Source organism: Dermacentor andersoni, chromosome 1 (genome assembly GCF_023375885.2).
Source record: "Dermacentor andersoni chromosome 1, qqDerAnde1_hic_scaffold, whole genome shotgun sequence".
Lineage (NCBI taxonomy): Eukaryota > Metazoa > Arthropoda > Arachnida > Ixodida > Ixodidae > Dermacentor > Dermacentor andersoni.
This window is the reverse complement of record NC_092814.1, coordinates 55230647-55255658: the sequence shown is the minus strand read 5'-3', so window position 1 is coordinate 55255658 and position 25012 is coordinate 55230647. Positions and strand designations below refer to the sequence as shown.

Sequence of the window (25012 nt, the reverse complement as noted above, 5' to 3'; positions counted from 1 at the left end):
AATTGAGGAAGCCCACGTATGCCCATTACCGATATACCTGTCCCACGAACCACTTCGTGTGTATTTACGCTTACTGACACGACACCATTGCCATCCATTGACGTCGGTTCTACATGAGCGACCGGACAGCAGTTTCACAAGTGCACTCCGCTGCCATCTACGCACATAACATCAGGCTATGCCCTTCCATATCACCCCGTCAAACCACCATGGGTGATGTTTCAACCTTCCGTAAGCGTACATGTCCCCGGCATACTAAAGAAATCATTGGTTCCCGTCAGTGGACTACAACAACTTGCTCTCGCGTACATCTGGTCAGAATACCAGACATATGTTCATGTTTACACAGACGGCTCCGCGTCACCTAAGGCATCGACAGCAGCTGTGGTGATACCAGCCCAACAGATGACTCGAGGTTTCATACTAGACCATAATTCAACATCAACCGCTGCAGAACTTGTGGCTATTCGGGAAGCGATTCGCCACATCTGCGGGGAAAGACCTCAAGAGTGGTGCATTTTCACGGACTCAAAACCCGCGCTGCAAATTTTGAGATGCTTCCTGCGCCACACCGCATATCAGGTTCTGGCCCTGCAGATCACCGAGCTACTTTCATACGCTCAAGAAAAACACCACCGCATAGTGTTCCAATGGATCCCGGGACACTGTGGGCTCAACGGTAATGAGATGGCCGATGCTGCAGCAAGGCGCGCCCTCAGCAATGGCCTGCGAACTGTAGTGCCATTCTCCAGACCGGACGTCACATGCCTCCTGTCGGAATTAATGAGGAGTGCGACGAGAAGATACTGGGCCCAGCCAGACGCTCGTCACGTCCGCCTTAAAAGCCTGGATCCCGATATGAAATTTCCTATTCTGCGTGGAATTCCACGCCCTCATACATGCCTGATACACAGACTGCGATTAGGCGTCGCCTTCACGCGCAAATATTTGCACATTATTGGACGGACAGACTCCCCGGACTGTTCAGTGTGTGGCGCTGTAGAGACTATAGAACATGTGCTCGTGGTGTGCCCTGAGTATGCGCGAGAAAGACTGATGTTGGCAGATACATTGAGACATTTACACAATGGACCACTGTCGGAGGACCTCTTGCTAGGCGCGTGGCCACAGAGTTGGCAGACGACAGAGACAATGCGTGCACTTTCACGTTTCCTAGGTGACACGGGCCTGGACTCACGCCTGTGATACCATTGGTGTAATGTGTCATTCACCCCGTTCCTCCCATTATCATCCCCCATTGTGACCCTTTTTCTTCCCCTCTTCCCCTTCCCTTACGTAGAGTAGCAGGCCAGATGCTCCATTATCCGGCCGACCTCTCTACAGTTCCAATCATTAAAATACTTCTTCTTCTTCCTTCTGTTACCCGAGGTATTTCCTGGCCCTGTATCGCCACTGTCTGTTCACTGTTTTCAGTGAATACCATAACACATGATTTTCGAACACTAAATTTTAAACCTAAATTGTTTCCTTCCTGTCCACAGATATTAGCCAGACGTTACAAATCACTTTGTTTGTTAGCTAGCAACACAATGTCGTCCGCATAACATAAACCTGGAAGCTGCTGCTCAACTACTGTACCCGCTTGTTTGTATGAGAGATTAAACCCGATGTTACTTCCTTCTAGCGCCCTCTCCATCCTCACCATGTACATCGTAAACAGCAGTGCGGATAAAGGGCACCCCTGCCTCCGTCCCTTGTTGATATAAACTTTCTCCTCGCTCCTCATCCCTTCCCACTCAACGCAGACGGTAGTTTCTAGGTAAATCTCTCTCAAAAGCTGTAGACAATCGTCACCTAAGCCTTCCCCTTCCAGAATATCCCACAAAATGTTGCAGTCTACGTTGTCATATCCTCTTGTAATGCCTAAAAAGGCCACATATATGACGGTCTGCTTTCTACTTTTGATATTTCAATACACTGAGTAAGAACAAATAAGCTATCATCTAAACACCTACCTATTCTGACGCCATTCTGAAGTTCTCCCAAAATGCCATTATTCTCTGCCCATACTTGAAGCTTTAATTTGATGGCCTGCATTGCCAGACTGTATATTACCGATGTAATGGTCAACGGTCTGTACGACTGAATTCTATCTTTCTCCACTTTACCTTTATAAATTAAATTCATTCTACTTTGTCGCCAACTGTCTGGTATTTGTCTATCCTTTAAAGTTTTTTCCACTGCTTTAACCAGAGCTTCCTTACTTTTTGGTCCTAGTTAATTAATCAGCCTAACGGGAACCTCGTCTAGCCCTGTGGCTGTGCGCTTAGGAATTTTCTATTCGGCTTTTTTCCAGTTGAAATTTGTCAGCACCAGCTCCTTTTCCACCTGGGTCTCTTTCATGCTCTTTTTTTCTCGTCATTGCCTTGAAAAGATTCGGGTATTATTTTTGGGATGCAATTTATTACCGCTTTTCCTTCCAGTCAGTTTCCATCTTCGTGTAAGATATGCTGTTGCATTGTTGTCGACTTCCTGCGTAATAATTTTATGTGGTTCCGAAATATTCTAGCTGCGGCCTTCTTTTTCTCACGTATTTCTGATAACCAACGTTCACTTTCACCTTTTATTTTTGCTTGCACCAGTATTTGAACCATAGACTTTTTCTCCCTGTATATTTTCCATTTACTGGCTACTTCATCCTGCGGCAACTGCGCCTTCTTTGCCTGCCCGTGCTCTCGGGATGCTTTCTGTCGTTCGGCGATCGCTTGTCGTATCTCCGGATGTTCGACCAACTTTCCGGTTTCTTTTTTCCTTTCCAACGAACATTTGGTTTCTCCTTCCGTATTTCTGTCGTTATTACACTTAGAAGCTCATTATATTACCACTTTTTATTTGGCTATTTGTCAAGTTCTTCCTCGACTCTAGTGACTATGTTTGTTATTTGTTCAGTGTTCAAATTTGGACTGGCCATTTTGCACTTCTTGCTGTCTTTCCTAACTACATATCCCATTTTCAATATGATGCGTTTATGGTCACTTCCTATGCTGTACCCTTCCTCATCAATGACCCTTTTTCTCAACTTATCATTAATTCCTTCTGTTATCAGACAGTAATCAATGGTCGATTGCCGGTTTCCCACTTCCCACGTGATCTGCCCTTCACATTTAGGCCCTGTATTCACGATAACGAGGTTATGTTGCTCACAAAGGTCTAGCATTGACTTGCCGTTGTTGTCAGTATAGCCATCTAAATCCTGTATGTTGGCATTCATGTCACCGAATAGGACAATTTCAGCACCATTCACGAAACCCTTAATATCAGCGCTTATGCATTCCACTAACTCTTTATTCTTCTCTGTGCAATTATTTCCGGTCCACAAATACGTAACGCCCAGCCAAGTTTTTTTTCCGCTCATTGCACCTGATAACCAAAGATGTTCTTGACATCTTGAATTTACTCTTTTCCATTTGGCTCTCTGGTGGATGAGCATTCCGACTCTCCCTCCCTTTCTTTCTGACTTAGTTCTGTTGCACCCTTCTCAAACATAATTCTCAATCACTGGCGGCTCTTCCGAGTCTCTAATGTGCATTTCTGTAACCGCGTACACCCCTATTTGTTCTCTGTTTAACTGCTCCTCAATCTCTGCCCACTTTGCCTTTCTTCTGCCGCCCTGCATGTTTACGTAGCCTATTGCATGGCGAGCCCTCTTTCTTGGTTTCCTCCTTTTTCTGACAGCAGCGCCGCGCCGCGGAGCTACTGGCAGATAAGGCCGGTCCGGTCCAAGAAAGGTCCACACCGCTGGGAATGGATGCGTTGACTTCGCATACATAGCCGTAATGTGGCTAAAAAAAAAGGACAAATACTTTTTGATTCGCCCTCGTATATGCGGAAACTTCATTATTGTAAGTATTGAGATCTTTAGTGGGCTACAAAATAAAGCTTGCATTGCTCTGGTTTTCTATCAACATTGCAGTAGTGTTGTTGTTGTTGCTGTTGTTGTATGATGGAAACACGCAATGTATCACTTCGGGGCACAGCACCAGGGACCACAAGTACAACTGAGAGAGAAGGGTTTCTTTCTCCTGCGGAAAACGTGAAGTTATTCGTACGTTGTATTATTATTATTATTATTATTATTATTATTATTGTTGTTGTTGTTGTTGTTGTTGTTGTTGTTGTTGTTGTTGTTGTTGTTGTTACGGGGATATACGGGGAGATCATTTTTAAGTTTCCCGTAATATTTAAAAATCACCTGTGGCAGATAGCATAATTCTTGCTGTTGAGCTGGATTGTTCGAAGAGGTGGACATTACTATCACGAGAAATTGAAAGATACATTCAACTAATTAAGAATAATTCACAAACTTTCTTAATTATTTAGTTTACGGCACATATTGCAATTTACTAATTGTAGCCGGTGAGTTTGCAAGACGCATCCACTTGAAATGAATTTCTAAGATAGCACCAGTTTTGAGATACTTCCCAAAGTGTGGGACGAAGTATACGTGGGTGTTCCAGTTACTTTTGTGCTTCAGTTCGTAAAAGAGCGTTTTGTTACAAAAGTAAACGAAACAACAGCGCATTTTTACGGCGAGTTTGATTTTGCATATCTCCAAACTGATATCATCCTGGATATTCATTCCAAGTGGATACACCTTTAACTGACCAGCGCTACATTTCGTAAATTGCAATATATGCCGCAAAGAAATAATTATAATTAGTGATGTTCTTTTAAAATTATATTGAATATGTGTTTCGATTTCTCGTTCAAGTAATGCCTGCCTCTCTGAATAATCCATCACAATGACTAGAATTAATTTATTCTGCAAACAGGATACTTCTTAAAAATTCCGGAAGACTAAAGGATGATTACCTTGTATAGCAAATACGTTTACATGGCGAGAGCTTGCAAGTTCATATTTGTGTTTATGTACTTATATGTGGAACACGAAGAAAAAAAAATGCTCAATTAGGCGTCTGAAATATTTTGCGATGTAGAGTATACCAGCCACATCTCACGAGGGCTGTAAAGAGTAGAGCTGCAATTTTTTTCGTGGTCTTTATACGGTTCTGATTCTCTCTATAATGCCACTCTAGAGAGACTATAGAGAGACACTATAGTGCCACTATCCCAAGATTTGACTCTAGCTATGATAAAAGGGAAAGAATAATGCGGCAGGCCGTCTGCGGCTCTGCGTTTCTGCGCTCGTCTTGAAGGCTGCCGAGAATCTGCACCTGCACACAAGAGAGGAAAGAGAGGATTTCGCGCACAAAAGGGACAGAGGTCGGCCCGAACAAGTAGTCTGCGCTACTCAGTCGTGGGAAAGGAGGAAAGGGGACGAAAAAGAAGCAGCGCCAAAATACTCCGCGATGAACGAGTCTCGATGGCCCGAATACTCTAAATTCATAAGTGATGCGGCTTACGCGAACAAACGCAGTTTTCTCCTTTCCTTTCAGCGACGTTGCGTCTCTTTGCGGACTTGACCACAACATGCAAGGCGGTCGCCCGGACGCTGTGCGGTTGCGCGGCGAGGGCGTCGCAGCAAGGAAGGAAGAAGGCGTGCAGCGAATGGGAGTCGCAGCTTCTGGACCAGCGGCAGGGAGCCCGCCCGGTCATTAGGTCCCTCTGCGGTGGTGGGCCACGGGGAGGGGGGAGAGTAGCACCACTGGTCGGTGTCTCTGTTACCTAATCGGAGTCACGTGAGCGCACATACTGTTGCCGGGGGCGACAGAGGGGAGGCTGCCGCGTACCAGGAATCGGCTACGGGATCCCTCGCCCTATTGGCGCGTAATACGGCCGCTTCCCGGAAACCATCTCGTTGGCTGTGGATGGCCCGAAAACAACCCCTGCCCGCACTTCCTGGTTCATTGGGTCCGAGGCCCGCTCGTCGGCAAGCCTAGATTGGGTTACGGGACCGCCAGCGGGTTCGCCATCCCCAAAGTTTTTCTCCCGTCTCGTTTGTGAAGATGCGTAAAAGGAGTAGCAGGAGTAGCCTCGGCCAGAAGGAAACACTCACGGGACGGCGCGTAACTGTTCACCCCGAAACCGGACTCCGTGACGACTTCCAGGAAGAGCCTGCCTGAGCCGTCGGATGGGAAGCCGAACATTACCCGGCTTCGCCTCGCGTACAGAGCAAAACTTGCTGCTTTGGACTCTGTGATCAAATTTGGCCTGCTCGCCAACCCTTATCCTCGGCGAGCAAGCGCCCGAGCGACCAGCTGTGGAGTGGTCACTTCCATCAGCTGGCCAGTTTCAGCGGCATGTGATCTTCGCAACGCGCTACGCTCTGGGCTCCACTGGCCCCTTCTTTCCCTCAGCACGCGATGACGGCACAGCGCGGACTTATGTCGTCAGTCTTGCAGCTTTACTGGCGCTATCTAAATGCACTCTAGCGGTGGTGGAACCGCAGTGGAGGGTATGCCATGCGACTTCACGGTAGGCGAAGGGCGATTGCTGGGTCAATAGTTTGAGCAGCAAAACGTATTTTTAACTGAGCCAGTAGACTTATAACTTGACCATATGCATACACTTTTACTAACTCTTGACGGCTGCAGGTTGTCAGAAATTTAAACTTGAAAAGTGCGATATTGCTGGCACAAATTCGCAGTTGTCGATGGATTAATTGGTGATGTATAACGCACCGAAGGAACACAGACGCTATGAGATAGTGGACGGCTCCACGTCAAGTTATACCGCCTAGGATTCTTTAACGTGTACCCATAGTTGGGTACACATGCGTGTTTACACATGTTTGCGGAATGGGGCCGCAGCGGCAGCAAATCGAACCCTCAGTATCTGAATGCCACAACTCCCGAGCCATCCCGGTTATCCGGTTATACCGGTTATCCATGCCCGCGAACGCTATTTTCTAGGCAGACTGCGGTCCCACCTGCCTGTAGAACGGGTGATTTTATGGAAAAGAGCTCTTGAGCACCATGTCGATTCTCTGTAATGTGACAAATTATTCTCACTCTTAGGCATTTCTCTTTCTCCGTTTGTATTTCTTTCATGCGATCCTGACAGGCCACTCACCTGGACATCGGGATTCTATGAACCACTGCTGCCATCGCTGCCCCACATTTTCTTGAGAAAAAGACAAAAGCAAGAGGTTGAATACCTGGAACAAATCGCCTGGTAACACGTAATGAAAGGTCGTTAACCGCTCGGAAGCGGCGATCTTCGATGGGACGCTCGCCGCTCGCACGAACGCCGAGGCCTCCCGAGCCATCGTCCCGCTCGAGAGCGCGTTAATGAGGGGCAAGAACGATGATTTCGCCGAGCCCGACCCAAATGTCGCCGATTCAAGGGCTCTGTTCGCTTTTCTGTGCGCAGTCGGCCCGATTTCGGTCGAACGTCGGATTTGCGAGGAAATGATCAACGATCGAAGAATACTGCTGCTTTTATTGCTCGCTCATTTTCTTTTTCTGAATGGCTCTTTCTCACGCCTTCATCGACTGTTTTCATCATAACGGAAATTATCTTTCCTCATTGGCAGTTTAAACTTTCTTCACGTGAAAAATTCTGCGCGGAGCATGCATATCGAGCTCGTCTGCTTTTAGTTTTCTGCACCCTTTTTCCTTTTTTCTCTGTCAAAGTGATTACGTCTTTGTGAGCGTGTGCGTGTATGTAGACCGGCAGTTTAGTGGTGTTCGTTTATGTACATTATGGCAAGGATTGCGAATTGCTCTTAGGCTCTGTTTGGCGCTGATGACTGTTGACTTCTTTCGTTCATTGCTTGTTCATTGGCCTGAATTGATTATTGGTATGGTGATTCCCGGAACCAAATGCAGGGACATTACCAGCTACCGCACCTTTTCTTCGCTTTCTTAACTGACCTTAATAACCTCTCGTTGCAATGCAGTACGGCTTGTCTCCTGGAAAAAAAAAAAGGAAATATACGTGAGGGCCTGCCCGCCGCGAAGATCCAATGCATCGTCACTGGCAGCTTACCGGAGGAACGGAACAAGGCCTGTCCCAGGCTAGCCAACCAGACCATCCATAGCGTACGTCAGCGCCTGTTGCGTTCGCTTGAGAAAGCAGAATGAACACATGAACAGAAGGTGCGATACCAAGACAACATTCATTGCATGAATAGTTTAAACTGCTGTAACACACTTTAATATACAACACTTGTTACACATGAAATAAGTTCTCCCTCACTAGTTTTTGCGTTCGCATCCCCTGCGCATAACCAACGTCTGTGAGGCAATCGTTACGCTATAGCGTCTGGGTGTTTACAGTACCGTTCATGTCCGTCGCGGATTTCTCCGCCATCCGGTCTGTGGTTCGTAGTCGCAGCCCGGTCATGATCAGTCGTCGCTGGTGTTCGGCACCACCGTTGCTCCGGCTTACGTGACGAAGGCACAATCTTAGAAGAGTGTGGGCGTAGGCCAGTTGGTGAATCACTATTTGGCAAGTTACCGCAAATGACACAAGGGATGAAGAGACACCACGAAGCGGTACTGACAACTGTTCATTTAATGAAACGAACGCCGTGCTTATATAACTCAGTCGCACACGTGTGCACCCGAAAAACAACGAGAAAGCCAATAAAAATACAGAACGACTTTCAACAGCGGTGTGGTACAAATTGTAAGATAAACGCTGATAGACTACTGAGGCACCGAACACGTGTGTATCACGTGGAAAGAAGCAAAAGTTCTTTCTAAGTAACAGCGACTGACGTCTAAAAAATTCACTGTCTAGGTCTATGCAGGTGCACTTAATCATCAAATTGCTGCTGCCATTCCTTACAACTGACTCGTGATCTTTGTTTTCAAAGTCACAGACTGAAAAATTCAACCGAAAAACTCAGTTGGCGCTTGCAAGCCGTGGCGTCTCGGAAGGCCCAGTATTTGTTAGCCGAAGAGAGGTTCATTCTTTTTCAATTTGAATTTTTATTTATCGTCTACTTCAAGCGATGGGAGGCTGATACTAAAGGCACAAAGCCTGACAAAGATCTCAGCTCCAAGAAGGTACAAGTACGAGAGCAGAGTACATATGTATTATACAAAGTATAACACTAAACGTAACGCTGTCAGACATTTTTTTTGCATTTGGGCGACGACAATGGTGCACCGCTCGTGAAAGCGAGATGGCGAAGAGTCAGCGTTACAAGACTGGGCCCGCTTTGGTCCTCTTCCGCTCGCCGCAGGGCGCAGAGGTGGTCGACGCGCACCTACACGTATTGCGCCGTCTTGCCGAGCGGTGCGCAGTAGCGGCCCACCTGCGGCCATCTCCCGCAGGCAGCACAAAAGCGGGGCGGTCCCCAAACAGAAGCCCCCTTCTCTGTCCGGCAACGAAAGCGACCCTGGTAATGAAGACTCCAGGGATGGCACAAGGCGCCGCCGCCGACGTCGTGCCCAATGCGGTCCGCGCGGGAGCCGGGTCGGCGGCCGCCCCACCGCGACGCAGTGCGCGAGCCACGGGACGCTCATTGTGGACCCCGCGTGGACCACTGGCCACCCTATCGGGGCCTTTCTCCACGGCAACCCGCGGGAAGATAGATAGATGCGTGCCCTCGGTAACTGGCCCTGTTATTTATAGGCCGGCAGCCGCCACCGCGTTTGTCCAGGGATGCGCCACGATGTCGTGCAGCGATGAGGCCCCCGGCGGAGTGCCAGCGGCCCCTTTCGGCGCTTCGGCCGGCCTCCTTTGCCGCCTGTTTGCACGCCGAGCACTCCGGCACGCCCGCCTTCGTTACACGGAGGCGGACAAAGGTGTTCCGCGTCCCGGGCCCCTCCTCCTTCCGCAAACACTCACGTTGAGCGCTCTGATGACTCCCTGATGACCGCATGCGACGACGCGTGTGGGCACTCGAGACACCGCCGTGAGGGCCTTTTTGGCACCGCGAAATGCGCTCGGAAGCCATTCGCCGCGGCTGTCAGTGGACCGCGACCCTACGTGTAGCGCTACACACAGAGTAGCAACTCACGCTGGTCTGCACTGCTGGGCGCTTCGATGACTGCCGACGACCCGCGGACGTGAACGATGCGAGCGATGCGAGACACAGCGTGGGGCACGAGGTGGCCGCTCGACCAAGCGCCAGCAGCACTGAAGGCGTCATTGGACCAACAGTCGGCTTCGCTGAAAGAAGTTCGTCGCGAAGCCTTGACCATGCGGCTCGAAGAGGCGCGCTAAGCAGGACTCCTCTTTCCTGCTTTGGCGCTGCTCTTAGCAGTTGATAAGCCATGCGGGAATGCTGCCCTTTGTGAGGCTGTTGTGCATGTATGCAATATAGTGATCATGCCTGGGCCAATTTACAGGTTTTGCAGCGGGTGAGTATAGGGTAGCTGAGGGTTGTTTAAGATAAGCGCTGGCGATAAGTGATGCCAATAATTGGAGCTGAGACCTGCAGCAGCCCTCATGTGGCGAGTACCCGCTTGTGGTGCTTCCAATAATATAAAAGCTTTTGCTACTTATTCATTGGGACATAACTCCTTTTAACGGTTTCGATATGCAACAACAAACGGATACGGTGCAGGTATCGTAACTAAGCAGGGAAATATATGGCAGAACGACGGGGAGCGCGCTCAAGCGTCAGTGCTTATACGCCATCGTCGTCGCCCAGTAATGCGGTCATTGTTTTAGCTCCTCGATGCATACATGCAAGCAGAGCCACACTGTGGTTGCAGATACCTAAACTCTGTTCTTATTATTTTTTGTAGTGTTTAGTTATCCTCTGAATGTTGTGACGGGTATGGTGAGGCAAAGAGAATACTTCAAAAAGACGAGAAAACACGTTCGGAATGACCTGTCGCCTTATTTTATAATCTCCCTGGAAACGTATCTATCGACCGCCCACTGTGCGCGCGCGCAGTCTTTGACAGCGTGCAGTTTATTAATTCCGTCAGGGTCGCCTCCGTTCTGGGATCCTATAGCTGGGATCCTATAGGCTATAGCAGAGGCCATTCGCTGTCTAAATTTGTTCCTTGTGCGCCCAGATAAAAGTAGAAAAAAGAAAAGGAAAGCTTCCCGTGGGAAACCAAAACATCAGTAAACTCCAGGGATTCCTCTGGAGCGGACACGACAGCAGCAGGTGCTCACAGGGTATACACAACAACAGGGTAGCAACAACTTTCCGATCCGCACGACGTTGTCCTCGTTCCATACGGTGTGGCTCTTACGGCTTCCGAAATGCATGTACAATCGCCACCGCTCTCGCGGTCTGCATGCGTGGTACCCAAAACCTTGCACAACTTAATAAGCACGAAATTTGCGCGATGGACCACTGGTTAGAGCGTCCCGCTCCCAAGCGCACACTGCCGCAGAAAAAATGAGTTCGAATCCTCAGCACGTTTTGGCGATCTTCGTTTATAACACCTAATGTATTTCAATGTCATGCATGGTTTAAACCTCTATAATTAACGCCTTGAATATCGTGCGCTCTCATGTTACCAAGTTTGTGTGTTTTAGAGACACCTATGAGCTCACTATACCAGGTGTTTCTGCGAAGACTGAGTAATATATATATATATATATATATATATATATATATATATATATATATATATATATATATATATATATATATATATATATATATATATATATATATATATATTATAAACTTTGACATTACTGCGAAGTAGCATTTAAAAACCCTTGTGACAGATATCACAATATCTGGCGCAGGTCTCCTCGAAGAGGCGGACATTACTTGCACGAGAAATCGAATTGACTAATCTGCTAATTAACAAACCTTCACTAATTATGTCTATAACTAATTACATTACGTCACATATTGCAAATTACAAATTTTAGCTCGCTAGACTCCAAGGCATATCCACTTTAAAAGAATTCTGTGGATGACATCATTTTCGATATATGCACTATCAAACTTGCTGTAAAAATGCACTAGAGTTCCACTTACTTTTTTTAACAAATCGCCGTTTTATGCGTTGAAGGACAATAATGACTGGACTGCGAATGTATTTCTTCGCAAAGTCCAAGAATTAATATCTCGAAACTGATGTCATCCTGAGAATTTGTTCCAATTGGATCTATCTTGCCAGCTCCGAGACTACAATTGGTGAATTGCAATATGGGCTGTAAAGTAATTAGTTAAAACTTAATTAGTAATGTTTTGTTAATTATTCGATTGTGCGTTTCGATTTCTCCTACAAAATAATGTCCGCCTGTTTGAGCAATACAGCTCAAGGATTATAATTGTGCTATCTGACACAAATGATTTTCAAAAATTACCTAATGTCTTTGCAGAAACGCCCGCTATTGAGGGGCGACCAGAAAGATTTGCAACCTGCATAATAAAAAAACTGCATGGGAGTAAAAAAAAAAGAATTATTTTTCGACATATTTCTTCCTCACTCCAATGCAATTTTCCCATTTGCCTGTAAGAATTCTGATAGCTTGGAAGGAAGAATCTGCCTTCTTGCAGGTGAAGCTATATACTGCTCTGTGGCACTTTCCAGTACGTTAAAGCAGTCTGACTTTGTTGCCTCGATGTGTTTCTTCCGTTCGGGAATGAAAAAGAACTCACTGGGGCAAGTCAGGCCTGTTATAGGATGGGTGGTCAAGCTCTTCGAAAGTACACACTCGAATGGCAGCCTGGTCAACAAGCGATTTGTGGACCGGACAGTTGTCGTGAGGGAGGAAGGCGCCTCTTGTTACCTGTCCTCGTCGTTTATTCGTGATGGCCGGAGAACGTTGGCGTAATATCCTCCTGCTGCTGTCCTGCTATTTTCCAGATAATCGATCAGCAGCATCTCACCTGCGTCCCAGAAAAATGGCAATCACTTTTCTCCCCCGGTGTTGGGTCCTGACCTTTAATGCGATTAACATTCTTTGGGTACTTCACGCACTTTTCGGTATGTCCGTTCGTATCTAACCTCTTTCACGCCAACTTGGGTCACTGGCGACTGCGTATGCGCAAGAAAAGACGACTTGGGGCATTGGGTAGATATGTGCAACTGGGCACGGGACACTAAGTATGTGAACATTATTGCCCAGTTATCCATAACGGCTATGCGTCGCTGCGTAGGCGCCTCTATGCATGGGCAAGCAGAGCAAGAGACAAATGAAGCCGGCAACGGAAATTTCAAGTCGGCATCAAAAGCAGCCGAGCGGGGAGAAAAAAAGTGAAGCGAACAGAATGGGACCAGAGCGTACATTGAGTGAAAAAACGTTGAGCTACAGAGAAACGAAGAAATAAAAAAAAATGAAGATGTCAGTAACAGAAAAATGTGAAGATGTTGATTACACATAAGTCAGGACTTCAGCAATACGGTGTGTCGTTACATTGCTTCAATACTAAACGCAGTAACGTCAACGTTCATCGTGGGTTGGGTTCTGCCGGAATTTTCCTTTAAGTGCTGTACCGCATATGGAAAAAAAACATGGACCCAATTATAACGAGAAGGGCCTTCTACTTGTGTCCGTGTTTGCCCACCTGCCTTTCCTTGGCTATGGCGTTCGGCTGCTGAGCTCGAGGTCGCGGGCTCGATCCCTGCCGCAGGGGCCACATTTCGAGGGGGCAAGAAAAGTCGTCTACTTAGATTTAGGTGCACGTCAAAGAACTCCAGGCTACCAAAATTAATCCGTAGTCCCACGCTAAGGCGACGCCATAATGAATCATGACTCGTAAAACTTCAAAATTTTATTTTTAATTTACAAACATGTCTTTCTGTGCCGTAAATTCCTACCAACTTGCTCCACTTCCAGATGCGAAGTTGATCCTGAAGAAGAGTCCTGACGACTTGGCTATAACGACAACAGTCCTCAGCGCGGTCGTCAACGTAACAGGAGGGACGGACGGACAAAGCAAACCTTGTTTCGGTCGCAGTAAAATTCTGGAAATGCGAAGAAACCCCTTGAAAGTCTTGTGTGTGTGCGTGCGTGCGTGTGTTTGTGTGTGAGAGGGGGGGGGAAATTGCATATAAAGTAACCTACAAATATAATCGTTTTTTATATATATAAAGCTAACACCTCTAAAAAAAAATCCATCCAGCGACCTGTTTTATTGGCTCTCGAATTTGCCAGAGCAAAGGTCACGTTACCCAAATCTGTGCTCGACAAGCATAGGTAAGATTTTGAATTTACATTTACCGGAGGCTAGGGTGCAGGTCAAGCATGGTCCGTCAACACCCCCCTAAACTGCTGCCGGAAGGCCGAAATTCCGGCATACGCATACCCGCATAACACTCGCGAAATACTCGATTAATGTTCAAGAAATGAAATACCGGATGTTCGTTACGAACAGTCATTCAAATTTGCCGATATTTGCACCGTAATTTGAAATTTGCGAATACTCGCACGGTGCCACACCACCCTGCCTCTACATCACCCTTTGCAAACCAGATAGTTGGCCCCATTGTGCCAGATAAACGACCAATGGGTACGCGTTTTGGTTCTTACCAAATGCGAGCCGCTCCTGGGACTTTCTGCTCCGGCCATTCCCTGCCGAACATTCACGGCAGTCTTCGAAATGCTGTGTCGCCTCCCTCTTGCACCTCTCGCGCACGTTACTGCGGCTGCCGCTCTTAAAACAGGCCTATCACATCGCGATAAAAAAGTGACTGCCGGCCGCGTGGCCCTAATATACAGCACAGAAAAGGAACAGGGGCGGAATTCACAAAGCTTTTCGTTCGTAAGGGTTGTTTTTCATTGGTTGACTGCCTTCGATGATAATATGACCGTACATCATTATTGGCTGGCACGAACGCTTTTAGCGTAAGGGCTTTTTGTGAATTCGGGCCCAGCTGTTTATTTTTATCGCATATTTTTCTGAGGTTTGGAGCTGCACAATCAGCGCGGCCGAGATTTCCGCACAACGATATAAATGGTTTTTTTTTTTTTTTTTCATCTACAGTGCATTGCCTCAGTTTACCTCAGTGAATTGCCTCAGTGGTCATTCAATGAGTCCATGCATGAACAGTAGGTAGAAACATTTTCAATTTTAATCCAATTAATGTACTCTCCGTTTTTGGTTTCCCCAGATGCTTTTGATAAGTATACACGGTGTAGTAGAGTCAACGCCGCGAGAAGTTCTTGTTTCTTTTCTTTTTCGTGAATAGCAGGGCTTCGTAAAAGCCGTTGAATACCGTAACTTAGCAGCTACAAAAATATCGGCGCCAGTTTTTTTCTAGAGCGTATAACCTTTCTCGTTTGGGACAATGTTCAAATTCCTTTTCGCCTCCTCCAGCACACCATCTTCAGACAAGTGTTTCAGTCAGACAACCCACTAATCAGCAGCTAACGCGAGAGCAAAGGGCCCACGTGTGTTTCACTAGCCGAAGAAAGGGGGCCGCGCGACCTTCACGCGAGGCTGTCCCATTGAGACCTGCCGGGTTTCAACCGGCCCACAAGAAGCGCCGCGTGTCCCCGGAGTAGCTGCCGGACGATCCGTTCCCATTACACGGCCGCGGCGTGCGGCCCCCTGATTACAGCTCCGGGGATGCTCCCCTCCTCCTTGACCTTCTCCGGGGGCGATTCCATTTTCAGCTGACCGCGCGCTGCCACGCTGCAAAGGCGGAGCGCTACCTGAGCATTGACTCAGCAGCGCCGAGGTGATAGAGCCCCGGCCCTTCGGCCAACCGCTCCTGCTTCGAATGTCGACCGCGGGGCCGTTTCGAACGTCCTTCGGGTGCCGATGCTGCTGCCCCCCCCCCCCCCCCCTGTTCCGCCGCCGCGTACGTGCCACTTAAGCCATTGCGCAGAGAACAAGAGTCCAAAAGAGTTGGAAGGGGGTGGTTAAAAAATATATATGTATACAGAAATAGGTAGACGCGTCTCGCTCCCCACACCCTCGCCAACGGCAGCGCGGGCATTCCGTGAGGGCCGTGCCGTGTAAACAAGACCTTGGCGCGAATCCGGTGTGGTTCAGCGTTCCCACTAGGCCAGGTTGACAGCCCCAGCACACAACAACGGGCGCATCGCCGTGTAATTTGAAGGGAGGGAGGGGGGGGGGGGGGGTTGTCTCGCGCTTCTCTCCGCTGCTCGTTCCCCTTCCGCCCCCTCGGCCGCCGCGGCGAAAGCGCATTCCGCGCCGCGCGGCCGCCGACGCCACCGCCACCGGGTGAAAAGCGAGGCGAACCCCTTTCGCGGTGATTCATCACGCCCAAACGCGCTCCGGGTCTTGACCTCTGATCGGCGTGAAACAAAGGGAGACGATCCTCCGGCTTGCCCCGCCGCTCCTCCGCCGTGGCCCGCACGCAGGAGGGAAGCGCGTCGCAGCGATTCATCACGGCGCAGCTCCCGTGGCGGATCCAGCCGCGTCCTACTGACCACGTCCCGATCCGCGCGCTGCCAGCATCTGGGTCACCGCAGCGGGCGGCTGCAACGCTCGAGAGCTGACGTCGAGACGGTCTCCGGCTGGGATCCATCGACCTGTACTTTCTCTCCCCCCCCCCCCTCATCTACTCCTTTGTTCTTGCGCTTGTACATTTAGAAGAGGTTAATTTGGATGTAGCACGAGGCGATAAGCGTTCATCGGTATTGTCTTGTTTATTAACTTAAAGAAAATATTATGCGTGTATTCAGTGGAGGCGAATGACCGCCGAGAGTTACGAGTAAACCTCGCTGCACTTTCTAGATATGGACGGTAGCCAGGTACTTGAGGGCTTCGATAATGGCTAAATGCGGGAGAGAGTCAAAAGCTGGTGTTGAAGGCCGCATACTCGATTACGTCTCGCACAACTGTGGGCTTGTAGGCCTACCTCGCTGTTTACCTGGGAGAGAAACTATCTGATAGGTGTCGCAATCTACGCAGACACTACTGCCTTATGGATTACTGGCCAGTCTCGCTGCAGCCGACCTTGTTCATCCATCGCACGCTTGAGAACAGCACAATAACAGTGCGCAAGCGCCCCGCCAGAGGTATTTTTGCATATTTCGCGGGATTTCTTTGGAACGCTGAAAAAAGGACTACGTGGGATATATCGTGCTGAAAACAATTTATTTAGAAGTTTCTCAAGGTGCTCTACAACATTGCGTATCACACTTGAGGTCTGCAGCCAATACTTAAAAAGTTGATTAATTAAACATAACTAATCCATTAGTTAAGGGAGAAATAAAAGATAGCCTGAGTAACTCTAGGCCAGTGCCAGCATTAGGCATTCGGTTCAACTCGTGTCCGGGGTGCCTTTCATTTTTAAAACTTTGGCTCAAGTTATGTGGGACAACCTGTATATACTCTACCACTAGCACGAAGAACAGAACAAAAATAAAAAAAAGATCAGAAATTCACTATGAACAGGAGCAACAAATTGTAATAAATGAGATAGGAAAGCTATCTCCTGCGGAAGGAGTGAAATCGAAGGGAGGCTTACACATGCATCACCGCTATCCACACCCATGATAGCGGCCTTTCCCATCCATAATAGCGGCGACGCAGTTCATTGTGAGTGAAGGAAATCCACAATTAAGGCAAGTCAATTTTTAATTCGTAAACATTCTTAGGGTATTTCACGCACTTGCCGTGGGCTAGCTTTCTATGTATCTATGTCTATTACCGTTCTCCCGCCTATCAGGGTCACTGGGCCGGTAGTCCACGGTCGAATGGGTATCGATCGGGTTGCTATGCTTAGGGAACACGGTTCGAAACCAACCGTTGGACCAACTTGGGTCACTCAGTATGTGGCAATGTGCACATGCGTGCCGCTCTTCATTAACGAACCTCTTTCACGCCGACATGGGTCACTGTAGATGCAGGATTGGGTAGGTAGCGCTCTTCAACGAAACTCTTCGACACCGACTCGGAGCAATGGGTGTGCGCCACTCGGTCTGTGCATGGCATTCAATGAACCTCTTTGATTGTCCTCAATTTCAAGCACAATCTTTGTCCGACACATTGAGGAGATTAGATGATCGTCCTCTGAGTGAACAGACAGTACTAGAGCACCGTCCCCACCGATCATCGGCTCAGAAGGCAGTGAAGGCACTTTTGTGCTTTCTGAGAACGTCCGGATTGCGCGAGCGGCTTTCACTCAACTACTGTCCGTACACGTCTTTACATTCTCTCTCTCCCTTCTCTATTTTCCCCTTCTCCCCTCCCCCAGCGTAGGGTAGCCAACCAGACTTAACTGGTTAACATCCCTGCCTTCCTATATTCCTCTCTCTCTCTCTCTCTCTCTCTCTCTCTCTCTCTCTCTCATTTGATGTCCATTAGGGTCAATGGGTATGTGCCAGTAGGTGTGTGCCGAACTTTAATGGACGTCTATGAAGCCAACATGGGTAACTAGGTATGTGCCACTGGGAACGTGCCACTCTATAATGACAAAAAAGATCCTTTAAAGTTATCAGATGCTGACCGGCATCGAACCCACGTCGCACGGGTTCCTCAAGGACAGAGCAACCTGTCACTTTAGCAGGTTGAGCCACAAATTCACTGGGTGTGTGCCGCTCTTCAATAAACCTCTTGCCAACTTTGGTCACTGAGTATATGCAACTTGGCTGTGCGGCAAGCAAGTGTACAATTCTCAGCGTTCGCACGCACCGACGCGCCATGCATTTCGGAGGTGCACTCGGCGCTAGATGGCGCCGAGTATTTTAGGGAAGCGCGAAAGCGGAGTCCCGCCGCAGTACACGCCTCATAAATTACTCTTTTCGACGGTGGCAATGCGTTGGGTCGCTATGCTGATCCAATGCTAAACGCATTACCTTCGACAGTCATCGTGAAGTATGTTCTGTCGAATTTTTATCGAGTAAACAAAGAAAGACGTGCCAGTAGATTTGTGCAACCTTTAGTAGGCAAAAATACACCAATGGGCAGCGTCAAGTTTTAATTGACAAACATCTTCCAGTGACGGCTTCGCCTTCTCCCCCCCCCCCCCCCCCCCCCTTCCTTGCTGCCTCTAAAACACGCTTATCTGCAGCATTCGATACTCGTTGCAGTCTATTCACCTCTGCTAGGCGTTGTGGAGAACGGCACGGTTCCGCATGTCCTAGCCAACATGCCCAAGTTCTAGCCAGCAGCGGCCAGCCACGGCTCGCGCCGCCCATAGCGTATCAGCGTGCCTACCACAGCTTTCTTCGTCTCTATATATATGTAACGGTCTTCCTCGGTGCAGATGATGTGTGAAGCGCGCTCTCTGTTCCATATACGCACATGACACTACTGCTCACGCCACTATACCCTATAAGTGTTCGATTTGGCTGGACTCTATGCACTACCGTTCCGTGACGGCAGCGCTTTCGTCCTCAATTTGAGAACAGATGATGATGATGATGATGATGAAAAACGTTTATTTGCTCTATTTTGCAGTGATTTTTGCGGCTTCAGATGGAGTCTTCCATCTTCTCTCCAGGGTCGGTTCCCCTAGTCCAGGGCTCCGCTGAGGGTAGCTGCCCTGCGTGCACGCCTTACTAGTCCTTGTTGGACTTTCAGGATGTCGCTGGATAGCATCCTCTCCCACTGTTCCGCACTCGGGTTTTTTATTATGGCTAGCCCATCTATTTTCTGGCAAGCCCATGTGGTATGGTATAGGGTTGGTTTGTCTCCACACCATGGGCACTTGCTCTCGTACTGCGTGGGGTAGATCTTGCTTAGCATGTTTAGGCACGGGAATGTTCCCGTTTGTAGCTGCCGCCATGCTACGGCGTCTTCTCTATTTAGTTGTTTGTGAGGGGGCGGGTATTTTCGTCTGATGCCTCTGTAGTAGTTTAGTATCTCTGAATAGCTTTGGGCTACCCGCTCGGGTTCCTCAGCGGGGTCGGGATTGTTGGATGCTCGGTTTGTTGCGTGCCCTCGAGCTATCCTATCCGCCTCCTGATTTCCCGTAATGTCGGTATGTCCCGGCACACAAACTATCGTGTGTTTGGCCTGGTTGTTGACGGTGTTGCCACTTGAGCGGAGGATGCGGAGCGCGCTGTGGCTGATTCTGCCGTTTAGGTAGTTGCGGCATGCTGCTTGGGAGTCTGTGAGTATGGTTAAGGACCTGTTGGATCGGTAGCCCTCCGCTGCCGCTAGAGCCACGGCTGCCTCTTCGGCCTCAACTACCGTACAGTTCCGAATTGATGGGCTGGTGATTTCTTTTAGGTCCGAGTTGATCACCGTTGCGACTTTGCTTTTCTTGCGGTTTCTGTCCTGAGTGTAGGTAGCGGCGTCTACGTACACTGTGTCGTGTCTAGTTGCCAGTGTTCTTTGTACATACTCTGCTCTTGCTTGTCTTCGTGCCATGTGTATGTTCAGGTCCATATTGCTGGGTATCGGTGCTACTTTGATGGTGTTTCTGTATTCGTCCGGTATCGTCTCCGTGCTTTGTGTCTCCTTTATGGTAGCTTCACCGCCGTATCTGCTCAGGAGTCTTCTGCCCGTTGCCGATAGCTTTAGTCGTTGCATTTGCGCGATTATCTGCGCTTCTTGGAGCTCCTCGAGACTGTTGTGTAGCCCCAGGGCCAGGAGTTTGTCGGTCGATGTTGACTGCGGTAGGTGGAGCGCCGTCTTGAGGGCTTTCCTCAGGAGAACAGAGCGCGCGCCGCTTGCACCGTGCTTTTCGATTTCACTTCCCATTGGAGCCAGTTGAGCTTCAAGAGAGTTCCAACTCTCGGTAGAAGATGACATGGCGCGGCGCTGTAGTTGACTTGAAGTGCGCGGAAAAAAATGCCCCTATGTTGGATCAGGAGGCGAGCAACAAGTTGGATACCTGGATGGTTCTCAGGACACGTTTAGAGGCTTGTGACGGGCTAAATTTCTTTCGTTCAAACGGCCTTCTCTTGGGATACGTTTTCTTAGGAAAACGCCACATCCATGGCAAACAATTCACTGTCACCGCATAGTATATTACCAATACAGAGATTATTTCGATAACTAAAAGAAAAGAAAAGGAAACTTTTGGCATTGCATCACGTGCATTGTCAAGCTGGGTTAACCAACCGCAGTATGCACCTGGATGGTGCTCAGGACACGCTTGTAGAGGCTTATGACGGGCTAAGTTCCTTTCGTTCGAACGGCCTTCTCTTGGGATATGTTTTCTTAGGAAAACGCCACATCCATGGCAAACAATTCACTGTCACCGCATAGTATATTACCAATACAGAGATTATTTCGATAACTAAAAGAAAAGAGAAGGAAACTTTTGGCATTGCATCACGTGCATTGTCAAGCAGGATTAACCAACCGCAGTATGCACCTGAATGGTGCTCAGGACACGCTTGTAGAGGCTTATGACGGGCTAAGTTCCTTTCGTTCGAACGGCCTTCTCTTGGGATATGTTTTCTGAGGAAAACGCCACATCCATGGCAAACAATTCACTGTCACCGCATAGTACAGTGCCAATACAGAGATTATTACGATAACTAAAAGAAAACAAAACTTTTTGCATTCTATAACGTACACTTGCCAAACTGGGTTAATCACCCGCAGTATACACTATAGAGCTCGTCAGTCTGTGTTTTTTTCTCTCGATGCATGGAGCCCGAAGCTCGCTGGTGACGAGCTGACTGGAACTTCGTCAACTCGTATGTAGTTCTCAATAATTGGTTCAAGAAGTGAATATAAATCAAAGAGGCCCTATAGATGCGCTCCCGAGTTACCTGAGTGACTCGGGTTCTCTTCTCCTCCTGCGGCGCTCTCCGGTTCTAGCTGCATTCTCTTCATCCGTTCTCGGCTTCGAACGCAACCTTGATGTATATGTCAAATGTCAAATTTGTCCCATTGCTTGTCGTTACATTAAAAATCATCACGACCGACTAGAATGACCCATCTATGTCTGTAAGGTTTCGTGCTTATACGGGGTATTGTTGTTCCCCCCCGCAGCGACCTTATAAATCTTCGGAACTTTTCACAATCACTTCCGTGCGATACTTTTTTGCCATCTTCAACAGCTCATAGTGACTTTTACAATTTACTCAGGAAACTTTGATCGCTTTCACGATGTTCGATGCAGGCGTTACTCAAATTCCTTCAATTTTTCACCACGATGTATTCTTTCGTTCTCTTCTAGTGGCTCCTTGAAGCTGCTTGAGACTTTGGACACGCCAGACCCACGCACACAGGAGTTGTTGAGCTCTGGAATTAACGAATAACAGATGAATCTGCGAAATGAGTGATGGGTAAATAAGTGCACTGAACTGCCTCGGCGTATCTTAGGGACACCGTTCCACTTTGATCCAATTTGAGAGTTGTGAAGATAATAATAATAATAATAATAATAATAATAATAATAATAATAATAATAATAATAATAATAATAAAGCGATGCCCAATCTTGACTGCTCTGTCACTCTGTTAACTGGAGTATAAAGAAGGCCATTTTCATGGACAGCAGAATGTAGAACTCTATGCACAGTTACACACGTTTTACCCGCCGTGGTTGCTCAGTGGCTATGGTGTTAGGCTGCTGAGCACGAGGTCGCGGGATCGAATCCCGGCCACGGCGGCCACATTTCGATGGGGGCGAAATGCGAAAACACTCGTGTACTTAGATTTAGGTGCACGTTAAAGAACCCCAGGTGGTCGAAATTTCCGGAGTCCCCCACTACGGCGTGCCTCATAATCAGAAAGTGGTTTTGGCACGTAAAACCCCATAATTTTTTTTAGTTACACACGTTTTCATTTCCAGCAACAGCTCCGCCTTGTTCCTCAAGAAACTAAACTTCTAACATGTAAAACACTCGTTAACCCCATCCTCGAATATGGCTGCGTTATATGGAATCCATACAGACACTGTGACGTCAAAAAACTAGTATCAGTGAAAAAAGGCAGTGCGTTTTGTTTGTAGGAGATATGACAAGGACTTTTCGCCGCCTAACTCTCTTCCCCTATTTGTTCTCACTTCTCTTGCAGAGCGTCGCAAGCTTGAATGCCTAATATTCCTTCACACGTTGATCAATTCTCTTCCTCCCTCTTCTCTAGATAACTATATTTGACTTTTCCCAAACCCTCATCTACAAGCAGTCACCATGCTCTAAATATTTCAACCTTTTTTGCCCACACTGATTCCTTTAAATTCAACATTTTTCCATCTACAATTGAAGCCTGGAATTCATTACCGGAAGACATCCGTTCACTACCACTGAAAGAAGTCACGCAAGCTGGTTTATAAAAGTTTGTATGTTTGTTGTTCATCCCAGTCCTGCAATAGCCTCACTGAGGTTGCAGTATGTATAAATAAAATGAAATAAAAAATAAAATAAGATAAAGTATAAAAACACAACCTTTACACAAAGTTTTCAAGTCAGGCACGAACCACTGAGATACCGATGTTTCCTTATAGCAGGTATACTCCCGTGACGTCATCCGCAAGGGGTGCTTAGCGGTCGGCGCGGCAGTCGCCATATCCGTGGTCGCGAGCGCGAAGGCCATCGTAGGACTACCACTAAGGTGTTTTTCTGTGCCTGTTGTTTTGATCTTCTTTCTAAGAAAGCGGTGCAGTGAAGTGTTCAGAAGACTTGCGTCTATTGTGGATTGCTCAGCATGTGGTTAAGCGCGTACGCGCGTGGGATGAAAGGGCCTGAAAAGTCGCGCTATCCGGAAAAGGTGTGCCTGTGCCGCGGTGTGGACCCTCTTGACTTGAACGAAGCAGAAGTGCGACGCTAATCTTTTGCCACGTGTAGATTTCACAGACATTAAGGACTACCTCGTCCATGGAACGAGCTTTATAACTCGAGAGCAGCTCAAATCTTACAAGGCTTTGGAAGCTCACAATTACATCACCAGCTGATGGTTGCAGGAACCGCGCCTCAAAGCCCTTGCCGACAGCCGAGTGGTCATCGTTGGCAGGCTAAGCTCATTTATTTTCTAGCAATACCGTCGCGTGTTGTGTACTGAATCGACGGCGTGATGTCGAGCACGGATGTGTTTTCAGATCGTCGGGTTACCAGAACGATTTCATGACTCTGCGTAGCGTCATCGGTAGCAGCGCAAATGTGCCGACTGTTCGATCGAAAAACGTGCAATGCCTTCGCATGCCTTCACTGATTTAAGCGCTGTCGAGAACTGTCGAAGTGTCGAGAACTGATGTAGTTTTTGAATTTTCTCGTTACACGAACGACTTTTCACTGCGCATCTCGCATCGCGACGTAAATGTGTCGATTGTTCGATCGCAAAACGAGCAATCTCTACTCGTAAAATTTAAGTACCGAGACACTAATATTCATGTATTCTGCCACCATATTCATGTCAGCGTTCCTGATGCACGCGTGTGTACTGGTAGTTTGCTAATGCTCATTGGCAAGCAGCTTAGTTCTGGCTGCTTCGGCACAACTGCGATGTTTATGGTTTTCCTATAAACGCGTTCCGAGGTAAAAATCTCTAAGGAAAAGCTTTCATAACTTGCTTTCTCACCAGCTTTTCACACTTTTATGCAGGTTCAACACTCCCAGTCACTCAGTGAGAAACCACTGCACTCCTGGCTCCTTGTGAAAGAAGATGGGCAGGTGCTAACTGCGCACTGCACATGCAAGGCAGGCTTAGGGGAGGCCTGTTCCCACATTGCTGATGATATTACTCTGCTATGTGGGAACAAGCTTCCCCTAAGCCTGGCTTGCATGTGGTGCTATTCTGTTTGACATACAGGTTGTTGTGCAGAGACGGCATGGACGAGCCTGCGCATATAAAGAGAATTCATGGCTGCCAACACCTGTACGGTTTGTTGAATAAAACCTGTGTCACATGTGAGCTTTGCATCCTCAACAATGAAGAACAGAGTAATGGATGGTGAAATGGGGGGGGGGGGGGGGGCATGTTGTGGGAAACTGCGCAGGGTGAATGTTCAGCCTACCACAGACGAAGTGCTGTCAGAATTTTTATCAGCGTGCCACCAAAGTGGGAGCAGACCAGCACTGTTATCCCTGGAGCCTAAGTATGCTCATCACATCATTCCCGCTGCGAGAAAATTTCCAAGTGCCATCCTCACCAACATGCAGCAGGATGATCAACCCACCACATGGAGTACCGTGATCGAGCAATGCTCCCAGCTGGCTGAAAGCATCTCAGTTGAGCCACAGGTAAAGTATGACAATCCATAGTGCTTCTATATTGTATCTGGCATTGCATGCTTGCTTAAAGAATTACAGAAAGAAAACCAAATCAATCAATTTCAATCAATCAATTTTATTAATTTTAGACATTATTACAATTACAAAGGAAATGTAA

The 25012-nt window shown here is 47.9% G+C and overlaps 1 protein-coding gene across 6 annotated transcripts in view; it reads left to right on the top strand.

The window, feature by feature from the left end:
- LOC129380471 (uncharacterized) overlaps nucleotides 1-24532 on the top strand; it is an 89288-nt gene extending 64756 nt beyond the window's left edge. For 3 of the 6 annotated variants that reach the window (XR_008608524.1, XM_055061512.1, XM_055061511.1), the window contains 2 exons: nucleotides 7823-7964; nucleotides 13642-13781. Coding sequence is in view for 3 of the 6 variants with exons in the window: in XM_055061512.1 (XP_054917487.1) it covers nucleotides 7823-7964; nucleotides 13642-13653 (154 nt within the window). In the remaining 3 variants the exon portion in view is untranslated. Of the gene's footprint in view, nucleotides 1-7822; nucleotides 7965-13641; nucleotides 13782-24225 lie in introns of those variants that run through there. The other 3 variants (XR_008608527.1, XM_055061515.1, XR_008608526.1) reach the window with 2 other exon arrangements.
- Nucleotides 24533-25012: the final 480 nt, after the last annotated feature.